The sequence below is a fragment of the Loxodonta africana genome, chromosome 3 (assembly GCF_030014295.1).
Source record: "Loxodonta africana isolate mLoxAfr1 chromosome 3, mLoxAfr1.hap2, whole genome shotgun sequence".
Classification (NCBI taxonomy): Eukaryota; Metazoa; Chordata; class Mammalia; order Proboscidea; family Elephantidae; genus Loxodonta; species Loxodonta africana.
Window position 1 is genome coordinate 86247014 of NC_087344.1, and position 20605 is coordinate 86267618.

Here is a 20605-nt window from a genome sequence, read left to right on the forward strand (position 1 = left end):
ACTGTAGCTGTATAATAGGTTCTGAAATCAGGTAGAGTGAGGCCTCCCACTTTCTTCTTCTTTTTCAGTAATGCTTTGCTTATCCAGGGGTTCTTTCCCTTCCATATGAAATTAGTGATTTGTTTCTCTATCCCTTTAAAATATGACATTGGTATTTGGATTGGAAGTGCGTTATATGTATAGATGGCTTTTGGTAGAATAGACATTTTTACTATGTTAAGTCTTTCTATCCATGAGCAGGGTATGTTTTTCCACTGAAGTATGTCCTTTTGAATTTCTTGTGGCAGAGTTTTATAGTTTTCTTTGTATAGGTCTTTTACATCCTTGGTAAGATTTATTCCTAAGTATTTTATCTTCTTGGTGGCTACTGTGAATGGTATTGATTTGGTTATTTCCTCTTTGGAGTTCTTTTTGTTGATGTAGAGGAATCCAAGTGATTTTTGTATGTTTATTTTATAACCTGAGACTCTTCCAAACTCTTCTATTAGTTTCAGTAGTTTTCTGGAGGATTCCTTAGGGTTTTCCATGTATACGATCATGTCATCTGCAAATAGTGATAGCTTTACTTCCTCCTTGCCAATCTGGATACCCTTTATTTCTTTGTCTAGCCTAATTGCCCTGGCTAGGACTTCAAGTACGATGTTGAATAAGAGCGGTGATAAAGGGCATCCTTGTCTGGTTCCTGTTCTCAAGGGAAATGCTTTCAGGTTCTGTCCATTTAGAGTGATATTGGCTGTTGGCTTTGCATAGATGCCCTTTATTATGTTGAGGAATTTTCCTTCAATTCCTATTTTGGTAAGAGTTTTTATCATAAATGGGTGTTGAACTTTGTCAAATGCCTTTTCTGCATCTATTGATAAGATCACGTGGTTTTTATCTTTTGTTTTATTTATGTGATGGATTACATTAATGGTTTTCCTGATATTAAACCAGCCTTGCATACCTGGTATAAATCCCACTTGATCAGTGTGAATTATTTTTTTGATGTGTTGTTGGATTCTATTGGCTAGAATTTTGTTGAGGATTTTTGCATCTATGTTCATGAGGGATATAGGTCTATAATTTTCTTTTTTTGTAATGTCTTTACCTGGTTTTGGTATCAGGGAGATGGTAGCTTCATAGAATGAGTTGGGTAGTATTCCGTCTTTTTCTATGCTTTGAAATACCTTCAGGAGTAATGGTGTTAAGTCTTCTCTGAAGGTTTGGTAGAACTCTGCAGTGAAGCCATCTGGGCCAGGACTTTTTTTTGTTGGAAGTTTTTTGATTACCGTTTCAATCTCTTTTTTTGTTATGGGTCTATTTAGTTGTTCTCCTTCTGAATGTGTTAGTTTAGGTAGGTAGTATTTTTCCAAGAATTTATCCATTTCTTCTAGGTTTTCAAATTTGTTAGAGTACAATTTTACGTAGTAATCTGAAATGATTCTTTTAATTTCATTTGGCTCTGTTGTGATATGGTCCTTCTCGTTTCTTATTCGGGGTATTTGTTTCCTTTCCTGTTTTTCTTTAGTCAGTCTAGCCAATGGTTTATCAATTTTGTTAATTTTTTCAAAGAACCAGCTTTTGGCTTTGTTAATTCTTTCAATTGTTTTTCTGTTCTCTAATTCATTTAGTTCAGCTCTAATTTTTATTATTTGTTTTCTTCTGGTGCCTGATGGCTTCTTTTGTTGCTCACTTTCTATTTGTTCAAGTTGCCGGGACAGTTCTCTGATTTTGGCTCTTTCTTCTTTTTGGATGTGAGCATTTATCGATATAAATTGGCCTCTGAGCACTGCTTTTGCTGCGTCCCAGAGGTTTTGATAGGAAGTATTTTCATTCTCGTTGCTTTCTAAGAATTTCCTTATTCCCTCCTTGATGTCTTCTATAACCCAGTCTTTTTTCAGGAGGGTATTGTTCATTTTCCAAGTATTTGATTTCTTTTCCCTAGTTTTTCTGTTATTGATTTCTAGCTTCATTGCCTTGTGGTCTGAGAAGATGCTTTGTAATATTTCGATGTTTTGGATTCTGCAAAGGTTTGTTTTATGACCTAATATGTGGTCTATTCTAGAGAATGTTCCATGTGTGCTAGAAAAAAAAGTATACTTTGCAGCAGTTGGGTGGAGAGTTCTGTATAAGTCAATGAGGTCAAGTTGGTTGATTGTTGTAAGTAGGTCTTCCGTGTCTCTATTGAGCTTCTTACTGGATGTCCTGTCCTTCTCCGAAAGTGGTGTGTTGAAGTCTCCTACTGTAAATGTGGAGGTGTCTATCTCACTTTTCAATTCTGTTAAAATTTGATTTATGTATCTTGCAGCCCTGTCATTGGGTGCATAAATATTTAATATGGTTATGTCTTCCTGATCAATTGTCCCTTTTATCATTATATAGTGTCCTTCTTTATCCTTTGCGGCGGATTTAAGTCTAAAGTCTATTTTGTCAGAAATTAATATTGCTACTCCTCTTCTTTTTTGCTTATTATTTGCTTGATATATTTTTTTCCATCCTTTGAGTTTTAGTTTGTTTGTGTCTCTAAGTCTAAGGTGTGTCTCTTGTAGGCAGCATATCGATGGCTCGTGTTTCTTTATCCAGTCTGTGACTCTCTGTCTCTTTATTGGTGCATTTAGCCCATTTACATTCAGCGTAATTATAGATGAATAAGTTTTTAGTGCTGTCATTTTGATGCCTTTTCATGTGTGTTGTTGGCCATTTCATTTTTCCACATGCTTTTTTGTGCTGAGACGTTTTTCTTAGCAGCTTGTGAGATCCTCATTTTCATAATGGTTAACTTTATGTTTGTTGAGTCGTTACGTTTTTCTTGGCTTTTTTCTTGAGTTATGGAATTGATATTCCTTTTTGTGGTTACCTTATTATTTACCCCTATTTTTCTAAGTAAAAACCTAACTTGTATCATTCTATATCGCCTTGTATCACTCTCCATCTGGCAGTTCAATGCCTCCTATATTTAGTCCCTCTTTTTGATTATTGTGATCGTTTATTGATTTCCATGATTTCCTGTTATGTGTATTATTTTGTTTATTTATTTATTTTTTTAGAATTAATCTTAATTTGTTTGTTTTTGTGCTTTCCCTATTTGAGTTGCGTTGATATCAGGACGTTCTGTTTTGTGACCTTGTATTGTGCTGGCACCTGATATTATTGGTCATCTGACCAAACAATCTCCTTTAGCATTTCTTGCAGTCTTGGTTTAGTTTTTGCAAATTCTCTAAACTTGTGTTTATCTGTAAATATCTTAATTTCTTCTTCATATTTCAGAGAGAGTTTTGCTGGATATATGATCCTTGGTTGGCAGTTTTTCTCCTTCAGTGCTCTGTATACGTCGTCCCATTCCCTTCTTGCCTGCATGGTTTCTGCTGAGTAGTCTGAACTTATTCTTATTGATTCTCCCTTGAAGGAAACCTTTCTTTTCTCCCTGGCTGCGTTTAAAATTTTCTGTTTGTCTTTGGTTTTGGCAAGTTTGATGATAATATGTCTTGGTGTTTTTCTTTTTGGATCAATCTTAAATGGGGTTCGATGAGCATCTTGGATAGATATCCTTTCGTCTTTCATGATGTCAGGGAAGTTTTGTGTCAGGAGTTCTTCAACGATTTTCTCTGTGTTTTCTGTCCCCCCTCCCTGTTCTGAGACTCCAATCACTCGCAAGTTATCTTTCTTGATAGAGTCCCACATGATTCTTAGGGTTTCTTCATTTTTTTAATTCTTTTATCTGATTTTTTTCCAGCTATGTTGGTCTTGATTCCCTGGTCCTCCAGATGTCCCAGTCTACATTCTAATTGCTAGAGTCTGCTCCTCTGACTTTCTATTGCATTGTCTAATTCTGTAATTTTATTGTTAATCTTTTGGATTTCTACATGCTGTCTCTCTATGGATTCTTGCAACTTATTAATGTTTCCACTATGTTCTTGAATAATCTTTTTGAGTTCTTCAACAGTTTTATCAGTGTGTTCCTTGGCTTTTTCTGCATTTATCCTAATTTCATTTGTGATATCTTTAAGCATTCTGTAAATTAGTTTTTTATATTCTATATCTGATAATTCCAGGATTGTATCTTCATTTGGGAAAGATTTTGATTCTTTTGTTTGGAGGGTTGGAGAAGCTGTCATGATCTGTTTCTTTATGTGGTTTGATATGGACTGCTGTCTCCGAGCCATCCCTGGGAAACTAAATTTTCCAGGTAATCAGCTAAAAAAAAAAGGCAGTCAGATCCCTATCTGAATTCTCCCTCTGGCTGAGGGTATTCGGATGTTAATGGCGCCGCCTGGGGAGGGTGGGGGAGGGATCAGAGAGCTAGGAGTGTAGCACCACAGAATATAGAGCTGATCCCTGCGTTCACGCTCCGCCCCCGTCCGCCAAAATCTCGGAGGGACGGCTCCCCGGCTGGGACGCTACTCTCCCCGCTCCAAGACCAGTCACTTCCTCCCGGGGACTTCTCCCTCCGGTGCGCCGCATTGCTCGCGCGAACTGGGTGGGCGTCTCCCGCACGAACGGGTGGGCCCACCCCCGAGGTCTATTCAGGGCAATATAATTGGACCCCGTGCTCACGCCCCGCCCGCGCGTGTGCCCAAATCCCAGCGGGACGGCTCCCCGTCTGGGAAGCTGCTTTCCCCTCTCCGAGACCAGTCACTTCCTCCCGGGGACTTCTCCCTCCGGTGCGCCGCACCGCTCGCGCGAACTGGGTGGGCGTCACCCGCACGACCTGGTGGGCCCGCCCCCTGGGTCAATTCAGGGGAATATAACTGATCCCCGCGCTCACACCCCGCCCGCTTTCGCCAAAATCCCAGCGGGACAGCTCCCCGGCTGGGACGCTGCTCTCCCCACTCCAAGACCAGTCACTTCCTCCCAGGGACTTTTCCCTCCGGTGCGCCGTGCCGCAGGCGCGAATTGGGTGGGCATCCCCCGCACGAAAGTGTGGGTCCCGCCCCGGGTTGCTTTAGGGAAATATAGCTGATCCCCCCCCCCCCGCTCGCGCCACGCCCGCTTCCCGCCAAACTCTGGCGGGACGGCTCCCCGGCTGGGACACTGCTCTCCCCGCTCCAAGATCAGTCACTGCCTCCCGGGTGCTTCAGCCTCCGGCTGTGCCGCTACGCCACCCGCGCCAACCAGCTAGACTCCCTCCCGGGATGGGTTCGGGGGGGTAGGGCTGGGCCCCTTGTCTGTGCCGTCTGCCCCCCTGGGCTCTGCCCCAGATTGGGCTCCAAAGGTCACCTGCCTCGTACGCTGGCTCCCAGTTCTGAAAACGGTCGCTGTCTGCCCGTATTTGTTCGTTTTCCGTCTCTAAGTCTGTGTTTGTTGTTCAGAGTTTGTAGATTGTTATGTATGTGATCGATTCACTTGTTTTTCCGAGTCTTTGTTGCAAGAGGGATCCGCGGTAGCATCCACCTAGTCCGCCATCTTGGCCCCGCCTCCTGACACACATTTTTGAGGGACACAATTCAATCCATAGCACTGGGTTTGACTCTTCACTCTGCCATTCACTAGCTGTGTGACCTGAACCTCTCAGTTCCTCAGTTCTCAGTTTCCTCATGAGTTAAAAGGAGGAGAGAAATAATAATTACCTTGTGGGTTATTGTAAGGATTTAAACGAGCTAATAAAAGGTTGGCAGTTCAAATTCACCAGCCACTCCTTGGAAACCCTATGGGGCAGTTCTACTCTGTCCTATAGGGTCATTATGAGTTGGAATTGACTCAACGGTACCTAACAACAACAATATAAGTAAAGTGTCTCGCACATATTAAGGGGGACATGCTCTTTAATTATGGTCTTATTTGGTTCGGTTCCAGGTTTAGGGGGTAGGAAGAGTGTTGAGAGATGAGCTGGAGAGTTTTGCTGCAGGTGAACAGTGTCTGAATGAAGAAGACAAAGGCCACTGGAAAGCTATTGGAAGGTTTTAAGTCAGGAAAGTACAGTATCAGATGTGGGCTTTGGAGAGCTCCCCCAGGGGCAGCATGGAAGTGACTTGGAGGGAAGTAATAACGCAGGGTGGGGTATTCTGAAGGGGATGTGGGCACGAGGGGAGCAGACACAGCACAGAGAGCCAGCAAATGCAAAGAGGCTTGTGGTCAGAAAGCAGGGTCCAACCTAGTGTGACCTACATGGACTCTGCAGTGACCAAGGCCCAGAGAGTCATAGGGATGCAGTGGCGGACAAGGGAAAGACGTGTAGCTAGGCAGTGATACAACCCTCAAGCGCAGCAGAACTCACTGAAGTCACTGCATCCCTGAGGAAAGGGGACTCTAAAATGACTGAGAGTCAGTTTCTGGCCTCTGGCAGAATGGGGCCTCAAAAAGGAAACTGAGTTTGGTTATAGAACAATAAGGAAAGTTACCTTTCCTGCACCCCTGAGTTTTTGGGTTTGAGGCTGCATCTGCTATTCAGGTCTGTCTTCCCTCCAGGAGGGCAGGGGCAGGTCTGCCTTGTTTGCCATTACAGTATATTCCCTGTGCCTAGCTTAGTGCCCAGCACAAGGAAAGTGCTCAAAAGATGTGTGTGAAATAAATGATTAAAGGTAGGCCACTGATGGGCACTGTACAAGCATTACTTGACTTATAATTCTATTGGCTCCATTTCACAGATAGAAAAACAAAGCTAAGGTGGTGACATTATTTGTCTCACAGCATACAAGGAGTCTAGGTGCGATTCAGACCCAGTTCTGCTGGCTTCACAACTGTGTTCTTTCCATTAAGTCAAGAAGGGAAGAGCCAGGAGTCTATTCACATGTGACTTGTAGAACGACTTGAATATGCCAGCACAATTTTCTCCCTGGAGAATCCTGTGAAATGTTCATTGTTTCTGTTCCCTGCTAAGAGGCAGCACACTGTGGTGGGGTGAGCCCAGGTTCTGAAGCAAGATAGTCCAGCATCTCTGCTGGGCCCAGAGTGTGGTTCACACAACAACGGCCTCTCTAGGCCCTCCCCTGACTCTGGCACCAGGTACCTTCAAGGAAGTGGCTTCTGTCTGCTCTCAGTTAAGCCCAAGGGTCCCAAATTATGGAATCATAGGGAGGCTGTCCCTGACGAGCCTGAAGTTCACAGGGCCTAAATCCATATCCCCCCTCCCAACACTGCCCATTTCACAGATGAAGAGATGCAGGCCTAGGAAAGTGAAAGGCCCCATCACAGCCTTTAGCGGGTCTAATGCTACACTTATAATGTGAGGCCGTTTGGGCTAAAGAAAGAAAAGAGGGAGAAAAGGTGAAGAACAGAAATGGAAGGAAAGCAGGGCGGGAGGAAGAGGGGGCAAAGGTCACCACTTTACTGATGGGAAATATTAGGTTGTGCTTGGTCCTAGTGGCTGGTGATATTGGTGGTTGTGAGTACCTGGTGTGTGTGTGTGTGTGTGCGTGCATATGTGTATGTTCTTCTCCCTCCCCCACTTACCTCCACAAAATAACCCTGAGGCGTGAACCTCCTGAGAAGAAGGCTGGGCTCTTTATCTACACAGTGTGGGCCCTAGTGGGCACTTTAGCATGTAGCAGCAGGGCTCAGAGGAGCAGCAGCAGGCTGGAAGGCAGGCTGGGAGGCAGGCCACCTAGATTCCAGCCCCCACTCCACCACTGACCTGCCAGGTGATATTCAGAGACTTCCTTGATTTTTCTGAAAGGTAGGGTTAAGAATTGCCTAGCGACTTTGTAGGACTGCTGTGGAAGAGCAAAGGAGTAGAGAGAGGACACTGTTGGACTCCTACATGTGTCTGATGCTTCACCCAACACTGACATACATATCTCATTTAATCCCTACAGCAGCTCCTTGAGGAAGACATTGCTGCACCCATTTTGCAGATGAGGGAACACAGGCTCTGAAGAGTTGAGGGCTTACCTAAGCTCCCCTGCTTGTAGATAGAAAGGGTAGGGCTCAAACACAGGTCTGTCCACCTCCAAAGCCTCAGCTGTTCCCACTGCTCCATGCCACCCTCCAGAGCGTGGTGTGCCTTGCCCACAGCAGCATTCCATAAATGTTGGTTTAATCAATTCAATCATGAAGAATCTGAAGAGGACAGTATACTCTGCAGATGAACATTTTCAATGTGAGATGTCCCAACAATTCCAGAAAGCTTTAGTGAAAGAGCATTGACTCAACCAGGAGTCAGAGACCCAGCTTCTAATCCTGACCAAGCTTCTAACTTGCAACATAAACTTCCCAATGTAAATGAGGAGGGTTCAACTAAAGACCCTTTCAGGAAGGTGGCAAGGAAGAGTGAGCAGCACACAAAGTATTGGAGTCACACACCTGGGTTTGGGTTTACAGTAAGGATTAGAGGAAACACATATAAAATGCCTAACAGAGGATCTGCCATCTGCCAAATGCTCAAACAGTATTGGTTCCATCCCCTAATAAGTAATAATAATCATAATACTTATTTAGTGCTTACTATATTCCATTTTTTTAATATTCCATACAGTGGTCTAATGTTTTATAGATATTAACTCATTTATCTTCACAACAATCTTATGAGGTAAGACTTCTATTATTATTTCCATTTTAAGATAAAGAAACTGAGGCACAGAGAGTTTCTGTAACTTTCCCAAAGTCACACTTAATTACTAATAAAAGAGCTAGGATCCAACCCCAGACAGTCTAGCTCCAGAGACTGTGCTCTCATACGCTCTGCTACAGGGAAACATGGGAGTTCCTTTGATTTCTCACAATGTAGCTGGAGTACAGGGACCAAGAGTGGGGTTTTGGGCAGTAGAGGGCTGACTGAGGCCCAACACCAAGCAGAGCAATGAGGAAATCAAAGCCCTGCCAGCCCTTACCACCCCCTTCCAGAGTGCTGTGAGGACAGGACTCTACTCTCAGCAGCAGGTGTGTCCGCAGCTCAGTGGTGAGAACTGTGGTCTCAGCCAGATGAGGTCGGCCAGGCCCCACATGTCTGCTCCCTGTTCAAGGTCAGCAAGCTAGTTAATGGGGAAGAATTAACAGAACCGAAGATATCTTAGCCATCCTCCTTCCAGGTCTCAAACCTACCTGCCATCCCCAGAGCAAGGTCGGCTGGGGAGGGGGGCAAAGCTGAGGCTATGACTGTGGTGCTACGATCCGGGCCTGTCCTCAGGTGGCTGAGGGACCCTTGGGCAGACTGTGCCTCAGTCCCCTTATTGGTGAAAGGGGGCAATGATGCCTGTCTTAAGTTGCCTAGAGGAAGGATGAACTGTGCATCTCAAGGGACAATTATAGAGGTAGGGAATGTGTTGGGGAGATGCATCCCAGAGCCACATCTGCCATGAATTAGCTGGATGACCTGGGTAAGTCACTTGACTTCCCTGAGTCTCAACATCCTCATCTGTAAAGTGAAGTGATTGTACCTCCATTGTTGTGGATGGTCAGTGCTCTGCACTGTTCCAAGCACAAAGCTTGCCCTTCTAGCATTTTCCATTCTTGAGCATGTAAAGGCTCAGGAGTCAGCTCCGCTCTGTTATTCACTAGCTGTGTGACCTTGAGGATCATCTTTTTGAATCTCAGCTTTAGCATCCTAGAGCTAACATACCATTGGTTTATCACAACAGCCCCATGAGATGTGCAATATAACCCCATTTTACAGATGAGGAAAATGAGACTTGAAGACCCAGCTTTAGGCCTCAAATAGCTCATAGTTTAAAGAGGAAGAAATAAACATAAATCAAACACATAGCAAATAAAAGCAATAAAGATTACCACCAGGTACTGTGATGGCCATCTTTACTATGGCTCAGCAATTATATTCCTAGATTACACAGTCTAGAAAAATACCTGTACATGTGCACAAGGAGGCGTGTGAAAGGATGCCTGCAGCAGCATCCTTTGTAAGAAAAATACTGTAAACAACTTGATTGTCCATCATCAAGACAGTGGCTAAGTAAGTTGCGCTACAGGCATACATGGGATGTAATAGAGTAGGAAAACAAGTGAACTACAGTTAAACTCATCAACATGGATGTCGGGTGAAAATCAAGTCTGAGAATGCATACAAAGTGTTACCATTTCCATAAAGGTCAAAAACGTGCAAAATTAAAAAATACATTGCTTAGGGATATGTATATACACAGTAAAACTATTAAGAATGATAAAGTCTGTGGGATGGGGGAGGTAGGAGGAAGGACAAAGGACTTCAAAGGCAAAGGCAATATTCTGTTTCTTAAGCTAGTGGATACCTCGGTGTTCATTATATTTACATTATTATTTATATCTTATTTATTGACTACATCCTCCAGGTGCTCCTCGGAAACTCTATGGGGCAGTTATACTCTGTCCTATAGGGTTGCTATGAGTCGGAATCGACTCGACAGCACTGCATATATTTATATTGCTGACTAATTGAATAGGAAACCCTGGTGGCAAAGTGGTGGTTAAGTGCTACAGCTGCTAACCAAAAGGTGGGCAGTTCAAATTTACCAGGCGCTCCTTGGAAACTCTATGGGGTAATCCTTCTCCGTCCGATATGGCTGCTATGAGTCGGAATCGACTCAATGGCAATGGTTTCTTTTTTGTACATATACAAAACCAAAACCAAACCCACTGCCTTCCAGTTGATTCCAACTCATAGCGATCCTACCGGACGGAGTAGAATTGCCCCATAGGGTTTCCAAGGCTATAAATCATTATGGAAGCAGACTGCTAAATCTTTCTCCTCTGGAGCAGCTGGTGGATTCAAACTGCAGACCTTTTGGTTAGCAGCCAAGTACATTAACCATGATACCACCAGGGCTTCTATATATACATATATAAATACATATATATTGCTGACTAATTACATAAACACTTTTGCATAAATTAACTATATAACAATAAATAAATAATGCTATATATATATATCTGATGGAAGATGCTGAGCATACTTCCCACCTCATAGTAGGTCATTTCAAAAGTTTTTTGTTGAGCAAATGATTAAATAAAAGAGTGAATGAAGAACGTTCAGCCCTTACCTACCCATCTCATGTTCTTTCTACCAATATAAGTATTGACCTGGGGCTAAATTTCCTGCTGTTCTAAACTGCTGGAAACAAGTAAAACAGCTAGGGAGTGTAGATGATTCTGTATGGCTCCTCTGCAATGTCGTACATACTAGGGAACTTCATTCAGCCCAACTTGTTAATTCATTCATTCATCCATTCATCCATACATACATCCAGTCAATAAACATTTATCAAAATAAATAGAGATCAGGAGTGTCTTCTTTAAAGAAGTGAAGTACATTTCCATCAAGATAATGACCCTACACATGACCAAACTGTTCCAGAGACCATCAGAGTGCCCTCACTGGATGTGGGGGTAGTCACAGGATACCCATGAGATCTTGCAACTCACCTTGGCACACAAATGAAGAGGGTGTTTCCCCCGGGTGGACTCGTCCTGTGATAAATACCACCTTCTGCTCTGCCCCTTCCCGAAGGTTGGCTGTAAGATAAAATGAAAGGGCGTATCTAAGAAGAGCAAAGAGTGAGGAAAGCTGAGACTACAGGTTGGGGTGTTGGTGGGGGGTGGGAACTGGGCTGGGTGCTTTACCTCTTAAATCATTGGATCAGAACCATTAAGACCGAGCTGTTTCTGACCAGTTTAATTATGTCCTTGAATACCCAATATTGAAAGGACCACGTTATCTTTCCTTGATGCAACTGATCGTATTAATAGTACAATCATATGAGGAAGTCATATGAGTGAAATCAAATCCCAGATACACTGTGACCTTGGGCAAGTTTTGTGTCCTTTTTGAGTTTCAATGGGCTCATCTATATGTGAGGATAATAGTATCTACTTGGTAAGGTTGTTGTAATGATTAAGCAACCTTACACATTACATATGACACAGTAAACATTGAGTAAATGATAAAGAAGGTAGCTATTTATATTAATAATAGTAATAGAAGTTGCTGTTTAATTACCTCCTTTTGTATTAGCCACATTACATACATTATTTATAATCCTCACAACAACCTGCACTGTTAATATCCCTTTTATAACATCAGAAATTGACTCAGAAAGGTTATATGATTTGTTCAAGGTCATACAACTAACAGATGGTAGAGCTGAGATTAGAGCCCAAGTCCTTGTCTGGTCTTGATGAAGTTGATAGGGATATGATTTCTCTTTCATCTTAAGCAGCTAGAAAATTGGACAAAATATACAAAACAACAGTTTTCAGAGGTGGTACAGGATTGTAATCCCTGAGTGGGGTGAAAAATTGAGGTGTGCCCTAGGATTGCTTTGGCCTTCTGCCTGGAGGTCCATTCCAGACCACAGAGCAGAAAAGTGTATCCTGGGCAGGGCATGGTAGTCTCACTGAGATTAACTTTCAGCGAGTCTAAGGTAGTTGGAATTTGTGAAGCAGAGTTCCACAGAGGAGGGAACTCTAGAAAAAGAGCTCCAGAAATCTGCAAAGAAGTCCTTTTGAGTCACTAAGATGTGCATGGATAGGGCAAACCTTCATGATTTCAGGAAAAAGTGACCAGGAAGCTGTGAATTGAACAGTTCTCAGGGGTCACAGGGGCTAGGAATCATCTGAGTTTCTACCACCAGAGTGAAAGTCCTCATTGTTCATTGAGTGTATTCTGTAGAGATCCCAAAAGAGCCATGTCTTAGTGGTGGACATAAACTACTCTAGATCTCCTTTAGCAAAGCTTTAAAATAAATCTCAATAGGATCAAACTGAATGAAAGCTACATAGCTGCCTGCTGGACAAAGTTTGGTGTTCATTAAAGGAAGAAAACAAAGTCCAGATACTCAACAATATATAATTCACAATATCCTGCATCTAATAAAAAAAATACCAGGCATCCAAAGAAGTAGGAAATGTGACCCAAAATCAGAACCCAAGTTCTTGTTGCCTCTACAGAAGTCTTCTTATATAAGAAAGTTTAGCTATTGTGCAAAGATATTATTAGACAAAAGTAACACCAAGAGTTATACTTCCTGAAAGAAGGGGTGGGGTGGGGGGTGGTACTTAGCCATGGGCAGAAGAAGGACTAATTGCCACAGAACAGAACAATCACCCAAAGACAATTCAGTAGGATTAAAGGATTCCCTCTGTGTTAGAGAATGACCTAGAAGTGGGGAAGAAGGGTGTAGGGATAACGAAGAGGCTTTCTGTTTCTGAAATGCTGGAGACAGGTCATTTTGAATGTGGCTTATGATCTAACAGTTGATGCACCAATGGCAGAGACTAAACAAAAGAATATTTATTCTACTGAATCTGTTTCTTCTAAAGCTTAAGACTTACTTGATCTATTAGGGTGACCAGTAGGGTAAGGTCACCGCTTCCCCAATAATGAGTCCCTTTTAAAGGCAACAAGAAATATAATGGAGACAAAATACATTCATGAGGACCCATCGTGTGTTCAGCTGTATGCCAGGCAGCTTTAAGAAAGAGGGAGAGAGAGAAGGCTCCCCACCCTGAAAATTTCATGGTCTGAAAGAGGAGTTAGGCACTTGGACATTTCCTGGATTGAATATAAGCTCCTCAAGGGAAAAACTGTGCCTTTCACTGGTTTATCTCTAGTGTCTTTCATAGGGCCTGGCATGGAGTAGGTGCTCAGAGGCTGAGAGGTGAATGAATAAATAAAAAATACTTACATATAGATTGTGGTTTATAAAGAAATTCAAACACGTATTATTTCATTTACTCTTCATCGTGTCTCTGTGAGGTGGGCAGTATTAATTCTATTTTACAGATGAGGGAACTGAGGCTCACAGAAGAAAGGACATGCTCAAGGTCATGCAGCTAACAGCGGTAGAGTCAGGCCCTGGATCCCAACCCATGGCCCTTTCACTCCTCCTGGAGCTACTAACAACAATATAATATCCCACATCTGCTGCACTTCTATCTACAATGTACATAAGAGAGCTTGATGTCATCCCTTGTTAATGAGTGGAAGTTGAGCTTGGTATTTATATTGCTTTTCACTTAGAAATTAAACAAACAAACAAACAAAAAGCTTTTTTAAAAAACACAGGCTAACACTGACCCCATCTATCCCAGCAGTCCAGAAATGATAAATGGCATTACTGAGGCCCTCAGTGAAGGCTACCTTTATGGATGTCTCCCCTGACCCAGTATCAACTCAACCGCATTCAGCATTTCTGTTGACCACAGGGAAATGCAAAACGGGCATTCTATTTGCATTCTATTTACTGAGCCCCTGCGTCTTCATAAAACGATAACATGGGGCTAATAAAAATCAAGCATCTCGGGTGCTAATATAAGCAAGTGTTGATGCAGGAAGGTAACAAATTGCTTTGTCATTTAGGAGGCCGTAAAAGAGCATTATAATCATCTTTAGGCAAAATGGATGGGTCGCCTTTGCTTAGCTTTTAGCTTTCATTTGCAAAATCAATTTAAGGTAATGTAGCAGCTCTGAGGTGGTGTGACATGAGAGCCTCCCGTCCTGTCACTAAATCCCCAGCTTCTGTGCAACACCAGTTAAACATATTCTTGGTGGAAGCAGCAGGGACGATGAAGGAAGTATGCTTGAACAAAACCAGGGCGGGAAAGAAGCTGAACAATGAGACCAAAACCAATAGCCCATGAGGGATGGTAACACCGGCTACCTCTTGGGGGTTGACACACACAAGGGTACAAGGGCTCACTCAGATGGAATGCAGCAGCTGTACAGGGCTCCCTAGTTAAGCAGAAGGTGCTTGGAGTCAAACGTGCACACGTATACTATGTACACCTTTGTCATTACATCCCTCCATCATCCACTATTTCTTTATTCATAAGATATTTATTGAACACCTATTAGGTGGCCAGGCACTAGCTATTATTATCCTCATTTTACAGAAAGCCAGGACCAAGAGATATTAACTGACTTGCCCTAGTTTCTACAGCTAGTGACTGGCAGAATGAGGGACCCAACTCAGGCAGTCTAACTCCAGAAACTGTGTTCTTAATTTCTACGCTACTCTGCCTCTTGTGAAAGAAGACAATAGTAATATTCCCTTACAATAGCAATTAAATGATACGTATTGAGTACTTATTCTGAGCCAAGCACTTTACATGCCTGATCTTACTTAAGTCTCCCAGCAACCCTGTGAAACATTTGCTATTTCTTACCCCTATTTTAGAGATTCATCTCCCATACTCTGGACATGTTATCAGGAAGGGCCAGTCCCTGGAGAAGGACATCAAGCCTGGTAAAGTAGAGGTCATTGAAAAAGAGGAAGACCTTCAATGAGATGAGCTGACACAGTGGCTACAACAAACATAGCAACAATTGTGAGGATGGCTCGTGACTAGACAGTGTTTCTTTCTGTTGTGTACAGATAGGGTCTCCATGAGTCGGAACTGACTCAACAGCACCTAACAGCAACATTTTATAGATTAGGAAATTGAGACCCAGAAAGCTCAAGTGATTTGCCTAAAATTGCACAAGTAGCAAACATGGGAGCTAGGATTAAATTTAGATGTGTAAGTGTCTCAAATTTATGTCCTTAACCATTGTGTCAGACCACCACTTAGACATTAAATAAGGTTCCTGGGGTGGTTTAAAAAATATGTCCAAAAATTCTTTGTTAATTTCTTCCCCTCAAGAGATGGAGATTAACCCCTTCCCTTTAGTTGGGCTGGATTTAGAGACTTGCTTCTAACAAATAGAATACAACAGAAGAGATGGTGTATCTCTTTTGAGATTAGGTCATAAAGAGTGAAGCTTTTATTTTACCTTAGGCTCACTGCCTCCCTTTCTTGGATTACTCACTCGGCAGGGAGCCAGCTGCCATGCCATGAGGACATTCAGGTAGCCCACATGGCAAGACACTGAAGTATCCATACAATAACCAATAAGGAATTGAGGCTTGCCAAAACCCCATGAGTGAGCTTGGAAGTGGAGCTTTCAGTCTCAGTTGACACAGCCCTGGCCAGCAATTTGACTGCAACTTCACGAGAGACCCTAAGCCTGGCTAAGCTGCTCCGGCATTCCCACCCACAGACTGAGAGATAATAAATGTTTTTTGCTGTGAGCAGCTAAATTCTCAGGTAATTTGTTACACAGCCACAGAAAACTAATAAAGACCCCCTGGAGGTAACAACTACACTCCTGATTGTCTTAAAATATTTGACCTTCACCTTTCCTTTAGTTGATACATAGAACTTAAGTAAATTTGCATCTACCAATGCTGAGCAGGAGACGACCCTTGGGGCCAAGACAGAGAGAAAGCCTCAATCCATTTGGTTAATTGTCAGTGAATTTGTGGCTGGCGTGGGTACTAGAAGATGCGAAGGGGCCCCCAAAGCGCTACCTGGGCCCTCTGAGGACAAAAGTCTCTAAGAAGTTCACATTGTCAATTTTGTTCCCCCATCAGTCCTGACAATAACTCTGTCACTTGCCATGAGGGTGGGGGTGTTCATATGAAGGGAGAAGGGGGTGGTGAACTGGGAGGGGAATGTGGAGTGTTAAATGGAAGAAGGATAGAGCTTTCTTCTTCTTTTTTTTTTTTTTTTTTTAATACTGAAGTCTTTTTCATTTTTTTGACTTCCTGATCCCTGAAGGCATCATAAAGTCAAGAAAATATTCTCCTGTTGATCTCTAAATTAGACAAATTATACTGTTTTCTTCAATACCCCAGGCCCCAAACAGGCCCACACAACAAAGCTGGAGAAAAACCACAGTACTATTGTCCTGGTAGCAATAATAGGTGTCCTGGCCACCTAACCAGTGTTCAATATTTTATGAATAAGGAAATAATGGATGATAAAAACCCACTGTCTGATATTGGCATCAGCATTCTGACACATATTTTGGGGGAGACACATCTGATATTGGTATTAGTATTCCAACACATATTTTGGGGGACACAAGTCAATCCATAAAAATTCCCAAGATCTATCCAGTGTCATCATCCTTTATGGGTTGCTGCTAGCTGGTATCTGTCTGAGGGGCTGCTTGTGACAGGAATAGCCTTGTCACTGATGTCCCTATGCTGGCACCATACCTGCTAGTCCATTCTCCACCAAGCCACCAAAGTGGTCTCTTGAATGCAAATGAGAGCATACCACTCTCTCTGTTTAATTCCCTTCAGCAGCTCTGATCGTCCTCAGGACAAGTCCAGCCTCCCTACCCTAGCACCCTGAGTCTCTGGTAGCTGGTAACCGCTCATCTCTCCAGCCTTTTCTACAGGCCCCAGCTTCAGCTAACTCTTGGCAGTTCCCCAAGCACGACATCTTCTCTCCCATCTCCACACTTGGGTACATGTTTTTCTCTCTGCCTGGAATGCCAGCCCCCACCTCGTCTGTCTGGCTTACTCCTACTCAGCCTTCAGGACTCGGCTCAGATGTGCTTCCTCTGAGAAGGGAGGGAGGAAACTAACATTCATAGAGGACTTGCCCAATTACCAACCATGGTGTTTATGCTGGGCTTCATCTGATTTCATCACCCAGTAACTATGTATGTTCCCTTACAAAATCTGCCATGTTGAAAATAATGTGAGGCTATCACTCTGTTGTCAACACTGACAACAAAGGGGATGAGGGCTGTGAATTATTGTGAGAATATGGTCAAGGCACAGAATTTCTTATGTACTATTTTATGAGAAATTGTAGCTATCTTGTATTAGTAAAAGTTACATATTTTTATTCTTAATAGTTAATATTGTTATTTATTAAATATGAATAGCTAATTTTTTAAACACCAAAATCTAATAAATATAGCTTAATAATCTAATCTAGTAATAATGGGGAACCCTGGTGATGTAGTGGTTAAGTGCTATGGCTGCTAACCAAAAGGTCAGCAGTTCAAATCCAGCAGGTGCTCCTTGGAAACCCTATGGGGCAGTTCGTAGTTCTACTCTGCACACATGGGGTCACCATGAGTCAGAACCCACTCGACCACAACTAACAACAATCCTAACATTACCGCTTATGATTCCTTTTCTTTATGCTTTTTTTTTTTCCTCTTTTTATGAGATCAGGACACTCTTCCTCATGTGCAACCAAAATCCACTTCCTTGTAATTTTCATCTACTGTATCTATTTTATCCTCAGAGACATTCGATTCTATTTTTGCACATTTATTAAGAATCTATTATTTGCCAGGTATATACTGAGTGCTGGGGACACAGATATGAGTCAGAGAGGGGCTGTCCTTGAGGTGTCACGGCCTGCTCAGGACACTGATGGCAAGTAACTAACTTGATAACCAGGCAACGTATGAGGAGCAGCAGATGCCAAGCTTCCATTTAAGTGCTTTTAAGGCTAATGAAGACATGGTTAGGGGTGAGGATGAGGGCAAGGCTTCATGCTTTGGGGAGAGGCCTCATGGTATGTCAAAGAACCCTCTTTCCACTACCTTGTCTGCACCCACCCACCCACTCCCTCATCTCCCAAGCCTGACTTCCTGATGAAACCTTGATGCTGAAAGCAACAGACCAGCTCCCACTTGGCTCTATGCCTTTCGCAGCAATCTGGGGTATCTTTTTGGTATCTGTTTGGCCTGTCGTTGAGCCTTGCTTTCCCTTTCTCTATATTAGACCTTGGCTATCTGTGGCAGATAAACCCTAAGGTGACCCCCAATGAGTCATGCCCTTGTATAACCCCTCCCCCTTGAATGTGGGCAGTATGTGGATGTGGCCTACCCCCTTATTACCCACTGTGGATGGCTGGAGGGCCCCAACCCTCCTCCTGGCATGCCAATATTGGCCCAGTCCCCAACCTTAGGGAGCTCCCAGTCTGGTGGGAGGGTGGTCACGTAAATAAGCGTAACACAGGTAGATGATGCATGAATGTGGGAAGCAGTGGCTGCTGTGGGAGCCCAAAGGGGCAAGCAAATATTCCTAGAGTAGGTCACTGAGATAGGGATCATTGTATAAGGTCTTAAAGGGTGAGTGGGAAGAGCTCAAAAGGCTTCCCCACTCCTTCAAGTGCCTCCTCTCCAGAGAGGCCTTCCCAAACCACCATGTCTAAATGACATACATTTGAGCCATGGTAACTAACTCATTAGTCTGTTTTTGTGTGTGTGTGTGTGTTTTTTTTGGGGGGGGGGGTTGTTTTGTTTTCTCATTCCACTTGTGTCTCTCTGATATTATAAATTTATGTGTTTACTTATTTGTTCTATTTTCACCTCTAGAATGAAAGCTCCATGAGGGCAGGAATTTTGTTTCTCTTTCTACCGTTGTATCAGTGTTGGTAAAACAAAATGGGGCTGGCAGTTGTGGTTAAAAGTATGATCCCCGGAATCAGACTGACCTGGTTGGATCCCCACTTCGGTATTCCATCTTCACTGAGCCTCAGGTGAGGACCTACAAAATGGTGGTGAGAATACCCACCTCACGGGGCATTTTGCAAGCTTAAAGAAGATATGATGCCTGAAGTGCTTGTCACTCAATAGTAGCTGCTATTCGGAATTGACCTGACAGCAATGAGTTTGGTTTTGTTTATTATAGGCAAAGGCATGTGGCAGGCACTTAAAGTCTCTTTCTTAAGGTTTATCTTGTGAACTGGGGATTATTACTCTTATTTTACAGGTGAGGGAACTGAGACTAGGAGTGGGTAAATAATTTGCCCAAGGTCTCTCAGCTAATAATCTATGGCACTGCACGTGAGCCCAGGTTCATCTGCCTGGGAGGCCAGCTGGCTTTCCATTTGACTCCCTGAGGGATACAAAAGAAGCAAAGGTACCAGTGTCCTTCCCAGTCTCATTTATCCAGCTGTATCCTCCTGTTAGATTCACTCTCCATTCAGCTTGGCTGAGCTATCCCTAAACGTGTCTACTTTAATCAAGTCACAGCCCTACTCAAATGCATTCATTGGTTCTCCACTGCCTCCAAGAAGGCACCATTAATGCCTCCTAAACCTATGTCTCTATTCTTACCCTGAAACTATTGACATTTTGAGCAAGATAATCCTTTGTTGTGTGTCATTGTGCTGTGCATTGTAGGATGTTTAGCAGCATTCCTGGTCTCTACCCACTAGATGCAAGTAGCATCCTCCCCCCACTTATGACAATCAAAAATATCTCCAGACATCGCTAAATGTCTCTGGGGGAGAGGGTGCAGAATACCCTTGGTTGAGTACCATTCCCCTATAAGAACTTTATACTTTATTCAGATTTGTCAGTACCTTCCCAAGCAAACCTTTTATTTTCCAGACTTTATATCTTTCCCACCTCCTCCAAAAAAGCCTGTCCAGACACTTCCAGACCACAATGCTCTTACTCAGAGTTCACCATCTGGACCCCTCATGTGGTCATAAATCATTTGCTGCCTTGGTCAAGCTGGACCAAAAGCCACAACTCAGATCCATTCTGCCTAATGCCCAGCATCTGGTCATCCGAGCCTTGGGGCCGTCTTGAGAAAACTGTGATGCTGGCAAAGTTTATTTTCAGTTCCCCCTCTCCCCTGCCTTGCCCCTCTGGGTCACGTTCTGTCACTTAGGTTCAGCTCTCCCATAGCCTAAAATCTTACACCTAAGAGTAGTAGACTCACTCATGATACAGGGATAGGGATAGAATGTTCTACCCTTGATGAGATGGAAGAAGAGAACAGGGGTTATGGGGGTTACCACTGAAAAGAGTATGCTTATGATAAAGACATGTTCCTGACAAGAAATAAAGCATTCGTTCTGGAATTACAGGGCTTTTGGGAAAGGAAACTCTCTGGTACACCTCATATATCTTCACCTACATATTAAACCAGCTCTTTGAGTCAGAATCGACTCG

At 43.1% G+C, this 20605-nt stretch overlaps 1 protein-coding gene across 2 annotated transcripts in view; it reads right to left on the reverse strand.

Moving 5' to 3' along the window:
• The window catches only part of AGBL4 (AGBL carboxypeptidase 4), a 1457453-nt gene that overhangs the window by 159515 nt on the left and 1277333 nt on the right, over positions 1 to 20605 (reverse strand). For both annotated transcript variants that reach the window (XM_023549621.2, XM_010591301.3), the window contains exon 6: positions 11269 to 11358. In XM_023549621.2, the coding sequence (XP_023405389.1) occupies positions 11269 to 11358 (90 nt within the window). The remainder of the gene's footprint in view (positions 1 to 11268; positions 11359 to 20605) is intronic.